We start from the raw sequence: 17,287 nt of genomic DNA, 5'->3' as shown, positions 1-17,287 counted from the left end.
GGATGCAACTAAAACCAGGAATGTTTGGCATTTTTGTCCTTTGATCGTGCAGATTTACAACCTTAAACTCCCTATGAATTAATGTGCATATGAGTCATTTAAGCAGTTTGGAGGAAATAATCATTACATTTTTCCATCCATCCATCCATCCATCCATCCATCGTCTACCGCTTATCCTGTATTCAGGGTCGCGGGGGGGCTGGAGCCGATCCCAGGTATCATTGGGTGAAGGCAGGGTTCACCCTGGACAGGATGCCAGTCTATCACAGGACCGACATGTAGAGACAAACAACCATTCACACTCACATTCACACCTACGGGACATTTAGAGTCATCAATTAACCTATCCCCATCCTGCATGTCTTTGGACTGTGGGAGGAAGCCGGAGAACCCGGAGAGAACCCACGCTTACACGGGGAGAACATGCAAACTCCACACAGAAGGAACCCGGGCCGACCCGGGAATCGAACCCGGGATCCTCTCGCTGTGAGGCGAGAGTGCTACCCACTACACCACCATGCAGCCATTACATTTGTTTTCTTATTTAATTAAAGGAAAAAATGCACAGATGCTTTGGAATCAAGGAAACCCTGAATTGACTTTTGTTTTTTGTTCAAAGAAAGTTCATAACCTCACCTTCGTCAATGAATCCCACCTGAATTTAAGTAGTTTGAATCAACTTGTTCAGGCAGCCGATGCACGGAAAGAAGTCGATGCACTCGAACTTGTAGAACAACAAAAATGTAGAAATATCCGTCTGATCAGAGCAAACCTGAGGGAGTTTTCCTGTTGTCATAACTTGTTAGTCTACACTCAGTTACTTTCTGAAATCCACCCCTAATTTTGGTTAAAATGAGGACCACGTAAAGGCCAGGGGAGTTTCATTTTCACGGTTAGAATTATAAACAGGGATGGTCATGGTTTTGCATTAAAAGAAAACAATGTTGACTGAGGGATTGAAACTAGGAAATGAACAGCGGTCTCTCATGTTAAAGGTGCTGGTCTAAAACATTGATAAATGTCAATGTATCGTGCCGCGGAGATATCTCCTGCCAACCAGCAAGGTCCTGTCTTCATATCTCCAAACTGGTCACGTTTTGGCCCCCAGACCCCCTGACAACGGTTTAGTTTGTCACCTTTTTCAGCCCTCATGAGTTTGCAGGTATGTGTCTTGTCATATCACTTGTTCCTCGAGGGGCGATAGTGACTTTCTCACTACATTTTTTTTTGCCTTTATTCAGAAAAAGATAATATTTCTACTGAGCCGTTTGGATGGCTGATGAAAAATAATTGTCCAATAATATTTCCATTTATGCAGCCAACATGTTCCCGGTCCTTCACTGTTGCTGCCAGCATCGTCTGGTCCACTTGAGGATCCGCCACATCCTCATCCCCCACGTTGACGCCGTGTTTGACGAGTCGACGCCCTAATGTGTTGTTTATCAAGTCAAAATGTGGAGAAGTGGAATGGCAGCAACTGCTCGTGCCATTTTGCTACTCAGTTATTATGAGCCTCCCTCTTTCCTTCCTCCAACCACCTCCTTGGAAAGTTTGGCGTTACATTGTTTGTGCATATCCAAGAACCCTTTGCAATCCAAGTCCTTCATCATGCTTAAAAGTGGTTGTTTTTCTCCTTCCCACCAGAAACGTGTGCTTTTCTTTCAGGCATGAATCTCTGCTCCAGCTTTGCAAACTGCTGACTAGTCAGTTTGTGGACACACAGAGCTGTAAACAGGCAAGAGGCCGTAAAACCCCCAAAGAATGCTCCTAAACCCTGAATAATATCAGCATATATCACATGTCTTTATCAGAAAATGCTCCTTTCAGAATAAGGCAAATAATAGAAATGGAATATGTTGTTTACATAATTCAATTTAAGAATATTTCCATACTACAAATCATAGTAGTGTACACATTTCAGAGACTCCTTTAAATGCAGCCGAGAAATGTGGCCTTCTTCTCCTGATTCAGAGTCTGAAATATATTATAAAGCATATCCTCCATCATTATATAAAATAGTATGTTAGTTAACTCTTCTCTACTCTTTCTTGTCAACTGCAGCCGGTTGCTAGGCGACAGGAGGGGCAATGGGTGGACTCAGGAACAGCTAGTGATGCAAACAGGAAGTCCCCCGTAGAGGGAGATTGCTCAGTGTAGCCGTTGCAATTTTTCAAATGACGCCTTCGTGGTCGATTCCACTGACAACTTTTCCCACTTTAGATTAGTTAGTCATCTCATGACCCTTTGAATATATTTTGTGACCCTTTGGGGGCCCCTAGTTTACTGCATGCAAAGTAGTTGAAACTTGCTCCAACTCAAGCAAGCTACAACAGCTACGTTTACCTTTGATACTTTTTTTCCCAACAATATCTGTATTTATTTCCAGACATAATAACACATACATATATAACCACTAGGACTCGAAACTCTTGCCCCAGACCATGCAGAACCCCATGATCATCAAACACGACCAAGACATGACGACAAAACACATCACATCACATCGACCCGGGTTCCTTCTGTGTGGAGTTTGCATGTTCTCCCCGTGTAAGCGTGGGTTACCCCCCCCCCCCCCTTGGTAGACTATGGATGGAAATTAGATTAATTAATTCTAATTCTGCCGAGAGAAGATTAGTGGGAATATTGGTCCTTTGCTTCAGGGCTGTACCTCCATTGTCACCAAACACCACAGAGAAACGTCTGGGAGGTGGAGTCGCCCTTTATTTGGACCAAACCGTGCAGTTGTGGGAGGAAAAAAACAAACAACTCTCCATCGCATGAATTTTCATTTCACATCCATGCTTCCTGTCACTGTCATTGTGTGAGAAACGTTGCACGCTGATTGATGACACTGATGTTTCTAAGTATAAATACTTTCTTGCTGTTAATCCTGCATTTCCGTCAGCGTGTCGTCCTCCACACTGTGGCAGAGCCAGTAAATAATCAGCGTGTACGCTTCGTGACTTCTGAAGTGTTAAAGAGAGTTGTTTTGTGTGTTTTTCGGCTTGATTTGATCCCATTCTTAGTGGGGCTTCAAGGCTAACACTTAACTTTGCTTACTTGATGATAGAAGATGCACAATAGGAGACAGTTCACAGTCTGAATTTTCATGTGCAAAAGCAAGGGTTTAAGGGTTTTATTGTACATTTTCTAAGAGATGCCAGGTCGACAACCAGAGTCACAACATTCAACTGTTTTTCTTTCTTCCATAGAATATACAATCTTACACGATAGAGCTGCATCAATCAATCTGTCAATTGATTGGTGGGAAAATGATGCAGACTATTGTGGTAATCAACCATTATTTAAAACTAGAATAGAAGCCTCTCAAACAGAGATGTTCACTGTTTAATATCATATTAAACTGAATTTGGACTGACAAAGCCATATTTAGAGACATCACCTTGGACTTTGAGAAACTGGAACGGACATGCTTTAATTCCAAGCGCAGTCTTAATTTGTTCACAATAACCTTCAGCTCCATTAATCATCCACAGTGGATGCACTGCTGACATTTAGAGCAAAAAAACAAAAGAAAGTAACCTGTGTACATAGAATAGCCAATGAACCCCAGATTCACAGCATTTCTTAAGCCATTACATCTATTCAGCATGCAGTCGCCCATGTGCCTTGCTGTAATGATTACCTCAAAGTACTTACAAATGAATTGGTGCATTTAATTATTATTAAAAAAAGAACGTTTGTGTGGAGTGAAGGCTAAGATGAAAATATTTTCTTAAAACCCGTCTCTACTTGGTTAATATCATTATTGATGATTGAGATGATCGCTAAAGTTTAAATGTCAGGATTTTTCAGCCTTTCAACCCTCATTTCATGTGGGAAGTGTTTTGTTTTTTTTTAATTTCCAGTATTGAGTGAAAATGCTGCAGCTGACGGCTGCTAAACTGTGATGTAATCGCTCGAGGCAACTCGGTGTCGTCGGTGTACTTCCACTGAAAAGTGTCAGACGATCTGATGGAAACGACCCGACAGAGAAATACATCATTTGCAGCTAAATGTTCAGCCGTGACATGTAAACACTTTCTGTACTGAAGTCCGTTTTCCATTTCCATGATGTCGACACACACTTATAACAATCTGAGCTTGCCGGCAGCAAAAACACCCACCGTTAGGGGACTGACGCTGACAGTGAGGAGTTGCCTCGAGTGAGCAGCCCCATTAGTCACTTAGACGTAAAAACATTGGGAAATAGGGGCTGAAAGTTTGAAAAACAGTGAAGTTACCCTTTAAGGAAAATATAGTACAAGAACAAAGAAGTGTCAGAGGACTGATTGAGGGAAATCTTCACGCTCATAAAATGGATTTATTCAACCTATGAAGATCAGCGATTTGGCAAACTGCCTTCTTAAGGACACAACACAACTGTGGCCTTGCAGGCAGAATGCTAACGAGGACGGCTAGTTCAGACTGAAGGCAATCCAAGAAAGGCCTGTCAGCAAAAACATGTCCTCATGATCAGAAAGCTGAAAAAATCAAATTAGAAACAACTGACAATCAATTTAGAGAAGGAATCCTTGATGAGAAAATCAATATATCTACTCTACACAAATAATGCTAATGTGCTAATGATGGCTCATTTATTCTTAAATGTACAATATCTTGAATATTTTCAATTTCTCCTGCACACAGAACATAATTATCCATGTTTAATTCCATCAAACCCCCAAACAAGAACTACTGTAAATATTATCAATAACCTTGTGAACAAATCTTCAAATATATTGCTCCCCCAGAATATTGTATTCCATTTTCTCCCGTGCAAAGATGTACAAAAGAAAGAAATTAAAAAGGTTGAGTCATGTTTGCGAATGAACTAAGTGAAGGGACGCCAAATAAAAACAACAGGTGGAAGTGTAGGACTAGGAGGGAAGGATCTCTGTCGTCATGTGGGTCATTTTAGTAGCTTGTAATTTCAACTCATTTGCATTTAAGTGCATCGAATGTATCTCAGCCTCTCATTCCTCATGCTTTTTTCATATTAGAAGTGTGGCTGCTTGTAGAAATAAGAGCATGAATCAGACATTGTAATTGTCAGGCATAATCATACTCAGCGAGGGCCCGGGGTTAGATTGAGGCAGTGAATCACCCTTGTGGGATCACAAGTTGAGCTTGAACCCAGTGAATAACTCTGGACTTTGATAATGGATAGAGTGAAGTAATTTCTTTGTCAGCAGCTCATAACTAAATTACTCTTTTCAGCAATCAAGAACCAGGCAACGGGGCATTACATCCTCAACGGGAAGGGAGAGGAAGTCAAGTCCCGGAGCTTCATCGACCTGGGAGTGGAGTGGCACTACATCATCGAGGACGACGTGGAGACGCTGCACACCGACGGACCTCTGCACGACCCCGTGGTGGTTCTGGTAATACTGCCTCCTTCTCTGCCCGAGCTCATGTTTGAATCTGCCTGAAAGCTCGACAACGAGAACTGTGTGAAAGAAGCAGGTCAGACATCCAGTTCAGTTCAACTCCCATTACTCTCATTCATTCGTATCACCATCCATAGAGTAATGAAACCCATTCAGTAAACCAATAAAATAGGAGACTATAGACTTGTAAGGTCCTGAAAGATAAGTACATGTGTTTTCTCCCACCATTCTCTTCTCAAATTGAACACGTTGCCGTTTCTTTAAATATTTATCAGTTGATTTTTCCAGATATGTATCATCCATCACTGTGTCTAACTCCATATAATCCACTCTTCACATCAGCATTCATTAGAACCACCGCACAGCATTTAGTAAAAAAAGCTGGTTGCTGACTGTTTGCTGACAAGCAATTTAACATATAAACGTTTTTTTTTTTTTTTGGAGTCCGGCTTCTTTTCTAGTCTTCCGTTCTCAGCACTTTACGCTACACATCAGCGTTCCCACATTCATATTGATACTATGCTGATGGCCGCCATACAAGGTGCCAGCTGCCCATCTGACACATTTTCCCACAATCTCACACCGATGGCACGGCTCAATCAGTATCTCGGCCAAGGACCCTTCAACATCTGGACTGAGGGAGTTGATCCTCTTACTCATTCTTCTTTCTGAGCCACAGCCAGAAGTAACCCCTGAAAGTGTGTGTGTAAGAGGACAGTGTGAACTTTAAGCAGCCGCTCATGAATACAGATGAAACACAGTCAGTACTTTGGATTGCATGATGAAACGTGATGTTGCTCGCAAGTAAACGTAGGGTTTTCTTCTCAGGCAACGGTGCAGAAAACCGTAAAGCACAGAAATTTGGCTCAGAAAAAAATCTTAGTTTTAAACTCATTGCTGATTTCCAGAAAGTGTCTCTTTTACGGATAGATAAATCCAGGGGTATTGCATATGCAATGTCCTAAAAGGGTTTTCCTATGGGGACGAGGGAAATCAAGCTCATCAGAGAAATGGAGCTGAAGCCCATAAGACCCAGATTTTCCATTTTAAAAAGTTGTTCCTCCCTTGGCCCTCAAACCACTTACTCTAATAGTTCATATTTTAATTCCTAATAAAAACCATCACCATCAACCAACATAAACAGAATCGGAGCAAAACAGCTGAATCTTCATCCACTGGTGAATTCACTGAGTGGCATGTTTTATGCACTATCTGCTAAAATGGTGTGGAATTAGAACTAATTTGTTTTCCTTTTATCGAGAAGTCAGTCGGACTCTCCAGTGGCAACTTCAAGTATTCAAATGTTTCCCTTCAGGTTCACTACAGAAGTAATTAACTGATACAGCTGGTGAGATTAGGACCAGGATTATTAATGTGTTGTTTGTCTTGCTCCTGTTTAATGATTTCTCTCGGGCGTTGTGTCATTTTTGATTAATGCCTTTAATCCATCTTTAGCTTTGTAAAAGGTTTGCTGAGCTAACAGCCTTATACACACACCACACATATACATTATCTCACCTTATCTTCTTTTTTGTCCCTTTTTGTTGTTTTGTTCTCCTGGGACACAGACTCTGATTTCTGAAATTGCCATTCATGCACGTCTGATAATTTCAGACATTTAGTTTCCAACCCAGCGAGGAGAACAGCAGATCCGACTGAAGTTAGCTCATGTTTTTTTCTGGAAAATCAAGATCAGCGATCTAATGAGAGGAGGAGTAGTAAGTGGTTTCAAGGAAACTGAGGCAATCTTGTGATTTTAGGAAAGAAAAAAAAAAGTTGAGTGTGTGCTTCTCTGGTGAATCACTTTGATTATGTCCGTGTTCAATTTGGCAAAAAGTGGACGATACAAATGAATCATGAAAGCAGATCTCTTATGAAAATTGAAAAAATTGTTTAATATTCATGAGGAGTGCAGTTAGAATTATTCATCAAAAGACAATGGAACTCACATCTGTCCCCTGATGCACAATCAGCTAATTCCTGCTTTCATTTAACTTATTGAATAACAACGATCAGCTGTTACATGATGTCATGGAAACACCTTTTGTGGGTTTTCAGTGAACATTGTAGGATGAAAGCATAGCAAAGGATTTCACATAAAATGCTTATGAAAATGTATATAATATTTGACAGTCCAACTGAAGTTGAATTTCATGCTTTGGCTACAGCATCAAGCACATATCTGCCTGGTGCATCTGTGTCCTTGAATCCAAAAACTGAATCCAAAATGGAAAATGTGTGGGAGTTTTTTCGGTTTCATGATTTTGTCTTGATGTGGCCAGTTCTGTAGCCACATGGATTAGGTAATTGTTTTCCTTCAGCCAAAACCTTATTTGCATAAATCAGTAACTCAGTATTATGCTGAACAGCAGCATGCCAGGTCTCTGCTGAGGTTTCTTTCCTCGGCTTTCTGAGCAGTTGACCAAACAGACACCCACACCGAAAAATTGCACTACTTATGTCAGTCCACGGGCTGGTTTGAAAATGAGCTAGTCCGGTCCAGTCTCCTAAAAATGACATTTGCATGCAACAAAACTGGAGTAAGTCTTGTTTCGAGGGGAAACTTAATTTACTTCTACCAGAGGTTTGTTTTTGATGTATCAAAAATACGTTTCTAGTCATAGTCCTCTGGGGTCTTGTCATAGACCTGGGGGGTCTAGTCGTAGTCCTGGGGGGTCTTGTCATAGTCCTCTGGGGTCTTGTCATAGACCTCGGAGGTCTTGTCATAGTCCTGGGGGGTCTAGTCATAGTGGTTGGATGTCCGCATAGGAAGTCGAGAAAGTGATTGGGTCACACTTTCACCCAGGAGACTGCTGTTTGTGTCCCATGTGAAATCAAACGTCCCTCTAGCATCATGTTTGATGTGTTGGTCAATGTGTGTCAATATAAGCTTGTTAAATATTATATATTCACAGGAAGTTAGGTTTGGTTAGTAGGTTTAGACTTATAATGTGCATAAACTCTCCCAGGCAACACTATGGAAACTGCTCATGCTAATTTTTCCTCACGACTTATTTGAGTATTTTAATGCAAATATGCTGCTTAGATGAGGATGCTAACTGTATTGTATTTCTCCCCTTGTTTTGCAGATTATACCCAAAGACAATGAAACGCGGTCTACTTTAATGTACAAGTACATCATCCATGAAGACTCGGTGCCCGTCAACAACAACAATGTGATCCAGGAGGACACGTACGAGTGGGCTCTGAAGAGCTGGTCTCCATGTTCCAGGCCTTGTGCCGGAGGTAATGAAAAAAATTACCATCAGTAGAATCGAGAGCATTGAGGGAGTCATTGTGTTCATGCTTTAACATATATGATTATCTGAATTACATGCTGCTCTTGTCACGAGTCGACAGCCTTTCACTCCGGAGATGTACGTGGGGCTTTATTCTTTTGAATTTTAAAGGCATTGAATAACTAATATTTTCGCTTTTGATTAAGCAACTCGGTTGCTAACATAATAAGCAGCGTTAGTGTCTCAGTAAGGAGCTATACTGTGGTTTTCTGCACACTGAGCCACACTGACATTACTCCAACTGTACAGCAATCATTTAATATGCCTCTATGAAGCAAACGGCGAAGGAGCTGCTTGTTATACAACAATCACTGAAGGAGCGTTCGTTGTCATTGTTAGACAAGGAAATACAAAACCAGGAAGGTCGGTTTATCGGAGTAAAACACCACGACTGTGAGGACTTGCCAGAGATGAGAAAAGGACTTTGCAGTTCTGGAACATTATAGGCAATTATTTCATTCTGTAGAAACTGAGGAAATGGCATCACAAAGTTATCCATCAGAAATGTGCATGGCTTGTGTTTGATTTGATGACGGGCAAAGTGTGTTCTGCCAGGTTGCTCCTCCACTTCATTTCCTCTGCCGGGCCGATGCAGCCTTCCTATTGGAATCCACGAAGGGACGCGTGTATTTGAATGCATTTCTGTTATGTGTGAACACATACTTATGACCTCATTGTGTTAAAGGCATAAGTCTGAGGACAAGCATGAAATACACACTCGTATATTTCTGGCTATTTTTAGACGGTTGTACAGCGAATCTTATTTGTCCCCATGAACGCGCTCTGACATGTCAGAGCCGATAGACACATATGAGGTATGATAATAATGTTGTTTTCGAAGCATTTTACAGAATAACGAGTCAATTGATGCTTTTCCCACAGTTTAATTTCCTGCTTGAACTGTGATATGGTGCTGACACCTCATTCAACGTATATATGAACCAATGAGTGTTTTTATTTGAGCCCAAATGATAATAATTTTACAATTTTTTATTATTACTAATGCAAATAAAATATAAATATAAAACGAATTTTATTTACAAAAGGAGCCAAACTTGGTAAATGTCATCCAAACACAAGTCAAGTCTAAAATTGGTAAAATGATCACTGAAAACTCCAGAGAAAGCAAAATATTGATTTATTTATAGTTCATAGTTTGTACTTTGTGTCTTTTGAATGGATCACACAAAGATCAATTTCTAAAAAAGTCTTTGCTTCTGTCACAGGGTTTCAGTACACCAAGTATGGATGTAGAAAGAAAGGCGACACCAAGATGCTCCACCGAGGATACTGCGACGCCAGCAAGAAACCAAAACCCATCCGCAGGATGTGCAACCTTCAGGACTGCACACAGCCTCAGTGAGTACGGACCCCGACCTCTCACAGGGACGGGCTGATTAGATTCATTAGATTCACTGAGACTAAGCTGCAATCTATCAAGATAAATAATGTGATAGTGGCTCCCCTCCACATGGGAATGGAGAGAAAATGAGCCGTTAACCAAAAATCTCTTCCGTTTTATCAAGATGTGAACTGTGGTTCTCTGTGAGATCGTTTGTTTGCTCCGATCAGTAGAGGTGACACCTTAATAGCGAGGAGCTGTACATCCTAACACCCAAACAGATTTTTCTTGCGTTTATTTAATGTTTCAGGCTTGTCTCACATTCTCCAAAGAGTCATATCACAATTGCTTTCAGCATGGCCACATTCATAAATTGTGAGCAACTGTCACTGAGTTCAGATGACGGATTAGCTTCGGCGTTCTGCAGGCGGTGGGGATGAAATCATGCTACAATCACTTACCTGCCATCATCATCCTCGGTTAATTTGCTCTCGCATCTAAAACGAATCCACCAGAGTCCACTTGGAAGCGAACCAAGACCCCACCTTTTCAAACGGTCTCGTTCCGCTCTTGTGGTCGGTGCCGGCGATCAATTCCTAGACTGACAGCTTTCATGCGGCGCCAACCGAGCAAATTGACCCGAGGTCCTTTTCAGCGACCCACATGGGTTTGGTGTGAAAGCGCCGTGACTCTCTGTCTGCCGAACTCATACAGAGTCTCTATATCTTCTTGTCTCATCTTCTTTTCTGAACTTTTTGTTTTTGTGAAAGCTTTTGGAAATGTTTGATTCACATTTTTATACCTAGTTATCTCATTCATTTTAACTGATTTATGTTATCACCTTCCATTTGATTAATTTATGTCATTTTATCTGCCGTTTGGTTTTATTTTCTTGTACTTGTATGTACTTTTTTAACAATCTTAAGTAATATTAAGTATATTATTATTATTATCATTATAATTAGTATAACACTGAGGAAATAGAGTTTGTCGCAGCTGTGTGTGGGTGAACTAGGTCGGATGAACAGACAGCGACGCCTTGCTTATTTAATGGACTCATTCATTCAGTGTGAAGTAGTTTGGATATATTCAGCAGCTATTCACTTCTCACACGTTACATTTGAGCAGCAGCGTTAATGTGAACCCAAACATGGTGATTTTAACACTCTTCTCCTCCATCGATCAGTGCCTCCACTGTGGAGCAGTGAGTTGTGTCAATAAAAAGATGACAGCTGGCTTCGAGATGAAGAAGTCTGACGAAATGAACATACTTAACTTAACCATGTACTTCCTGTTGTGATGCGGGTAGATGTGGTAGAGACAATATAACTGACAATAGAGACGAAAGGTTGATATAAGTGATGGCTGACCTAGATACACATCAAACAATTCTAAACACACACACACATATATACATATAGTATATATATATACACACACACACACACACACTTTTTTGCCAAAAGTATTTTACCCATCCTAATAATTGAAATCAGGTGTTCCAATCACTTCCATGGCCATAGGTGTATAAAAGCAAGCACCTAGACATGCAGACTGTTACAAACATTTACATTTACAAACATTTGTGAAAGAACGGGTCGCTCTCAGGGGCTCAGTGAATTCCAGCGTGGTACTGTGATAGGATGCCACCTGTGCAACAAGTCCAGTCGTGAAATTTCCTCACTCCTAAATATTCCAGTCAACTGTCAGTGGGATTAGAACAAAGTGGAAGTGATTGGGAAGGACAGCAACTCAGCCAAGGAGTGGTAGGCCACATAGAATGACGGGGCGAGGTCAGTGGATGCTGAGGCACATAGTGCACAGAGGTCACCAACTTTCTGCAAAGTCAATTACTACAGTCCTCCAAACTTCATGTGGCCTTCAGATTAGCTCAAGAACAGCGTAGAGAGCTTGATGGAATGGGTTTCCATGGCAATCAGCTACATCCAAGCCATACATCAGCAAGTGCAAGGCAAAGCGACGGATACAGTGGTGTAAAGCACGCCGCCACTGGACTCTAGAGCAGTGGAGACGTTCTCTGGAGTGACCAATCACACTTCTCCATCTGGCAATCTGATGGACAAGTCTAGGTTTGGCGGTTGCCAGGGCAACGGTACTTGTCTGACTGCATTGTGCCACGTGTAAAGTTTGGTGGAGGATTATGGTGTGGGGGTGTTCTTCAGGAGCTGGGTTTGGCCCCTTAGTTCCAGTGAAAGGAACTCTGAATGCTTCAGCATACCAAGAGATGTTGGACAATTCCATGCTCCCAACTTCGTGGAACAGTTTGGGGACGGCCCTTCCTGTTCCAACATGACTGTGCACCAGTGCACAAAGCAAGGTCCATAAAGACATGGATGAGAGAGTTTGGTGTGGATGAACTTGACTGGCCTGCACAGAGTCCTGACCTCAACACGATAGAACACCTTTGGGATGAATTAGAGTGGAGACTGAGATCCAGGCCTTCCTGTCCAACATCAGTGTGTGACCTCACAAAAACGATTCTGGAAGAATGGTCAAAAAGTCCCATAAACACACTCCTCAGCCTTGTGGAACACCTTCCCAGAAGAGTTGAGGCTGTTGTAGCTGCAAAGGGTGGACCTACATCATATTAAACCCTATGGATAAGAATGGGATATATATATATTCGGGTGAACCAAAGCAATTAAAACTACACATCTCGTTGCAGATCAAGCTACGCTGAGAGAATCTGCTGATTATATATTCCAAGAATGCACCATTATCTTCACAGCCTATGTTGAATATTAATGCCCCCCCCCCCCCCCCCCCAAGATGTACAGATATTGACACAAGTTAACACATATGTCCTGATTTACTTCATGGCACTTCATCAGTTTCATCGCGGATGGAATTAATTTAATGGAATCGTATGCTTTACATTTAAATTCAGTGCGAGCTTTCTTCTCCAATTGAGGAGTCGTGTGGGCTTTCGTCTTTGATGATAGATGAGTCTCAACTTTTCCAAGAAGTTTGGAAAGAGTTCGTCTGCGAGTTCGTCTGCATGCAGAGCTTTGTGTGAAGCCAACATTTCACCGTTGCATGCTAATTCTGCATCCAAAGACGATGAATGGTGTTTTCAGATTCATGCACGCCTGCTCATGAAGCCCAGACTCGAGTATTCGCTGCCCTCCATCACTTTCCATTGTGCCCGCCTTTTCCATCCATTCAGTGCTCCCGTGTTATTCACCGTCACGACTGCGTGGATGGGATTGTGGGTAAATACGGGTTAATTGCAGGTTCTGGTCATACCAGACAAGAATTAAAGTTAAAGGCATTTCAGCTCTGGCTTCCCTTCTCCAAATAATGTAAAAACCGCATTCACAGATGTATTGCGCTTTAGATTTCAAGGACGGCGGTCTGATCAGAGGTTTGGTGGGAAACATTATCTTACATTGTGACATTGTCAATCTGCCTGTCACTCAACACGCAGCAAGATTACTGGGTTATTGAGATTAATCTGGATTCAAAGCTGAGCTTTCTGTTTCACAGACCTCACTCACTTTATACTGACATACATTGTGCACTCAGCTTTTACTGCAACTACAACTTTGCAAAGAGGCAGATCAATACAAATTGATTTTCAGGAAGTTTCACGTTCACATGCAGCATAAAAGTTAAGTTCTTCATTGTAGTTGCAACGATTAACAATTAGTTGATAGGTCGACGTTAGAATACTGAATACCGTTGGGTTCTGGACTGTGGGGTCAGGCAGAGTAAAACCTTTGATGACACTATGTATCTCAGTATAAATAACCCATAAATGTTAACGTCAATTAAATATATAACAGTTTGTACAATGGTGGAGGGTCATGGGTGATGAGATAATAAATCGATGAGGACAGTATTATTTAATTTCATGAAATTTGAACACAGCCGAGCTGCCATCCTGCAGATTATTTCAAGTTTAATTCTGTTTCAATGCCAAGTTTATAACTACAGTTAGTGTTGCTGCTTAAATGTCCCACAATATTTGCTACAGTGACTTTACTGTGAAATGTTACAAGTGCTCAAATAAGCCTCCCTGATGATTACAGGAGACTAAATCCTAAAGCATGTGATGCATCACATCTGCATGTTCCTGTCACACTGTGTCACATTACAAATTGAATCAAAAGTTAAAATCCAGACTCACACACCCACGCAAGCGGTCGCATGAACAACAAATAAATACATAAATTAACCTGGTGGTGGCGCTAGATGCAAAGTTGATGGATCGCCAAGTAATGCAAATAAATCCATTGACGTCCAAACCAAATGTCGTGGTGGTCCATCCAATAGTTGTTAAAACATTTGGCTCAAAGCAGGGAACGATTTACATCTGGATGGCGGTTGTCTGCATGTGAATAATGATCGCTTCTGTGTTCGTTGACGTCTGTAAAAGTTATATAATCTGCCGCTGCAGAGACGCGTGAGAAAAACAACAACATACATCTAAACGACGGCACCACACTGGCTCCTGTGCCTGCAACCAGGTGCACCAGACAATATCAATAATTATGTAACCTTTATTGAAGACATTAAGTGGTTGTACATCTCCCTCGCTGTGGAGCTTCTGAAAGGGGACGGCTCACATTCCATGAAATGTAAATCATTTTCTCAATTCTGTAAAAACTCATCCACATCTGTTATTGAGCCGTGAATGTGAGGACTCAAGAGCCCGTGGAGATCTTCATTTGTTAGTTTGGAATGAAGATGTTATATTAAGTAAGCTCTCCTCCCCGTGGCTGACTTCTACAGGGAGGCTTGTACTCTTTGCGAAGAATGTGGTGTAGTTCACGAGTAATTTTTAGGCCCTGCTTCCTCATTACCCCCTCAATCATCTCCTGGGGAGAAGATGGGGGCAGCATGCCAATTATTCTTCCAGCCTTGGGAAAAGAAAAAAAATCACTCATCGTCACGGGTGACAAAGTATTTTTAAGAGCAATAGCACTACTGTTTCTCAAGCTTCTTCAGCGATGGATCTACTTTGTCAGAATACTCCGTCTGGCTGGTCATGAATGCAATAAATACATTAAAAATGCAAATAATCAAAAAACTGTTAAGCTGATTTATTTCATGAGGAACAGCCATTGTGACATATATTTAACATTTCAGATCTATTCCTCAGCAAATGTGTTTAATATCATCCATTTGATCTGTTTTATATCCGCTATAATCCATTAAAGCTGAGCTGAAATGAAAAATACCCCCACTTCCACTGTCATATTGTCCATTCATCCATCGTCTACCGCTTATCCAGCCATTCCCAGCTGATTGGGTGAAGGCAGAGTTCACCCTGGACAGGATGCCAGTCTATCACAGGGCTGACATGTGGAGCCAGACAGGTAACCAGTCTATCACAGGGCTGACATGTAGAGACAGACAGGTGACCAGTCTATCACAGGGCTGATATGTACAGACAGACAGGTAACCAGTCTATCACAGGGCTGACATGTAGAGACAGACAGGTAACCAGTCTATCACAGGGCCGACATGCAGAGACAGACAGGTAACCAGTCTATCACAGGGCTGACATGTAGAGACAGACAGGTAACCAGTCTATCACAGGGCTGATATGTACAGACAGACAGGTAACCAGTCTATCACAGGGCTGACATGTAGAGACAGACAGGTAACCAGTCTATCACAGGGCCGACATGTAGAGACAGACAGGTAACCAGTCTATCACAGGGCCGACATGTAGAGACAGACAGGTAACCAGTCTATCACAGGGCCGACATGTAGAGACAGACAGGTAACCAGTCTATCACAGGGCCGACATGTAGAGACAGACAGGTAACCAGTCTATCACAGGGCCGACATGTAGAGACAGACAGGTAACCAGTCTATCACAGGGCTGACATGTAGAGACAGACAGGTAACCAGTCTATCACAGGGCTGACATGTAGAGACAGACAGGTAACCAGTCTATCACAGGGCCGACATGTAGAGACAGACAGGTAACCAGTCTATCACAGGGCCGACATGTAGAGACAGACAGGTACAGTCTATCACAGGGCTGACATGTAGAGACAGACAGGTAACCAGTCTATCACAGGGCCGACATGTAGAGACAGACAGGTAACCAGTCTATCACAGGGCCGACATGTAGAGACAGACAGGTACAGTCTATCACAGGGCTGACATGTAGAGACAGACAGGTAACCAGTCTATCACAGGGCCGACATGTAGAGACAGACAGGTAACCAGTCTATCACAGGGCCGACATGTAGAGACAGACAGGTAACCAGTCTATCACAGGGCCGACATGTAGAGACAGACAGGTAACCAGTCTATCACAGGGCCGACATGTAGAGACAGACAGGTAACCAGTCTATCACAGGGCCGACATGTAGAGACAGACAGGTAACCAGTCTATCACAGGGCCGACATGTAGAGACAGACAGGTAACCAGTCTATCACAGGGCCGACATGTAGAGACAGACAGGTAACCAGTCTATCACAGGGCTGACATGTAGAGACAGACAGGTAACCAGTCTATCACAGGGCTGACATGTAGAGACAGACAGGTAACCAGTCTATCACAGGGCCGACATGTAGAGACAGACAGGTAACCAGTCTATCACAGGGCCGACATGTAGAGACAGACAGGTACAGTCTATCACAGGGCCGACATGTAGAGACAGACAGGTAACCAGTCTATCACAGGGCCGACATGTAGAGACAGACAGGTACAGTCTATCACAGGGCTGACATGTAGAGACAGACAGGTAACCAGTCTATCACAGGGCCGACATGTAGAGACAGACAGGTAACCAGTCTATCACAGGGCCGACATGTAGAGACAGACAGGTACAGTCTATCACAGGGCTGACATGTAGAGACAGACAGGTAACCAGTCTATCACAGGGCCGACATGTAGAGACAGACAGGTAACCAGTCTATCACAGGGCCGACATGTAGAGACAGACAGGTAACCAGTCTATCACAGGGCCGACATGTAGAAACAGACAGGTAACCAGTCTATCACAGGGCCGACATGTAGAGACAGACAGGTACAGTCTATCACAGGGCTGACATGTAGAGACAGACAGGTAACCAGTCTATCACAGGGCCGACATGTAGAGACAGACAGGTAACCAGTCTATCACAGGGCCGACATGTAGAGACAGACAGGTACAGTCTATCACAGGGCTGACATGTAGAGACAGACAGGTAACCAGTCTATCACAGGGCTGACATGTAAAGACAGACAGGTAACCAGTCTATCACAGGGCCGACATGTAGAGACAGACAGG

General features: G+C 42.5%; 1 protein-coding gene across 2 annotated transcripts in view; it reads left to right on the top strand.

Annotated features, from left to right (window-relative positions):
- Positions 1-17,287, top strand: part of adamts3 (ADAM metallopeptidase with thrombospondin type 1 motif, 3) — a 125,388-nt gene that overhangs the window by 94,910 nt on the left and 13,191 nt on the right. For both annotated transcript variants that reach the window (XM_084024342.1, XM_084024343.1), the window contains 3 exons: positions 5,221-5,384; positions 8,480-8,636; positions 9,916-10,048. In XM_084024342.1, the coding sequence (XP_083880468.1) occupies positions 5,221-5,384; positions 8,480-8,636; positions 9,916-10,048 (454 nt within the window). The remainder of the gene's footprint in view (positions 1-5,220; positions 5,385-8,479; positions 8,637-9,915; positions 10,049-17,287) is intronic.

Source organism: Eutrigla gurnardus (genome assembly GCF_963514095.1).
Source record: "Eutrigla gurnardus genome assembly, chromosome: 13".
Taxonomy (NCBI): Eukaryota; Metazoa; Chordata; class Actinopteri; order Perciformes; family Triglidae; genus Eutrigla; species Eutrigla gurnardus.
This window is presented reverse-complemented; position numbering and strand designations above follow the sequence as displayed.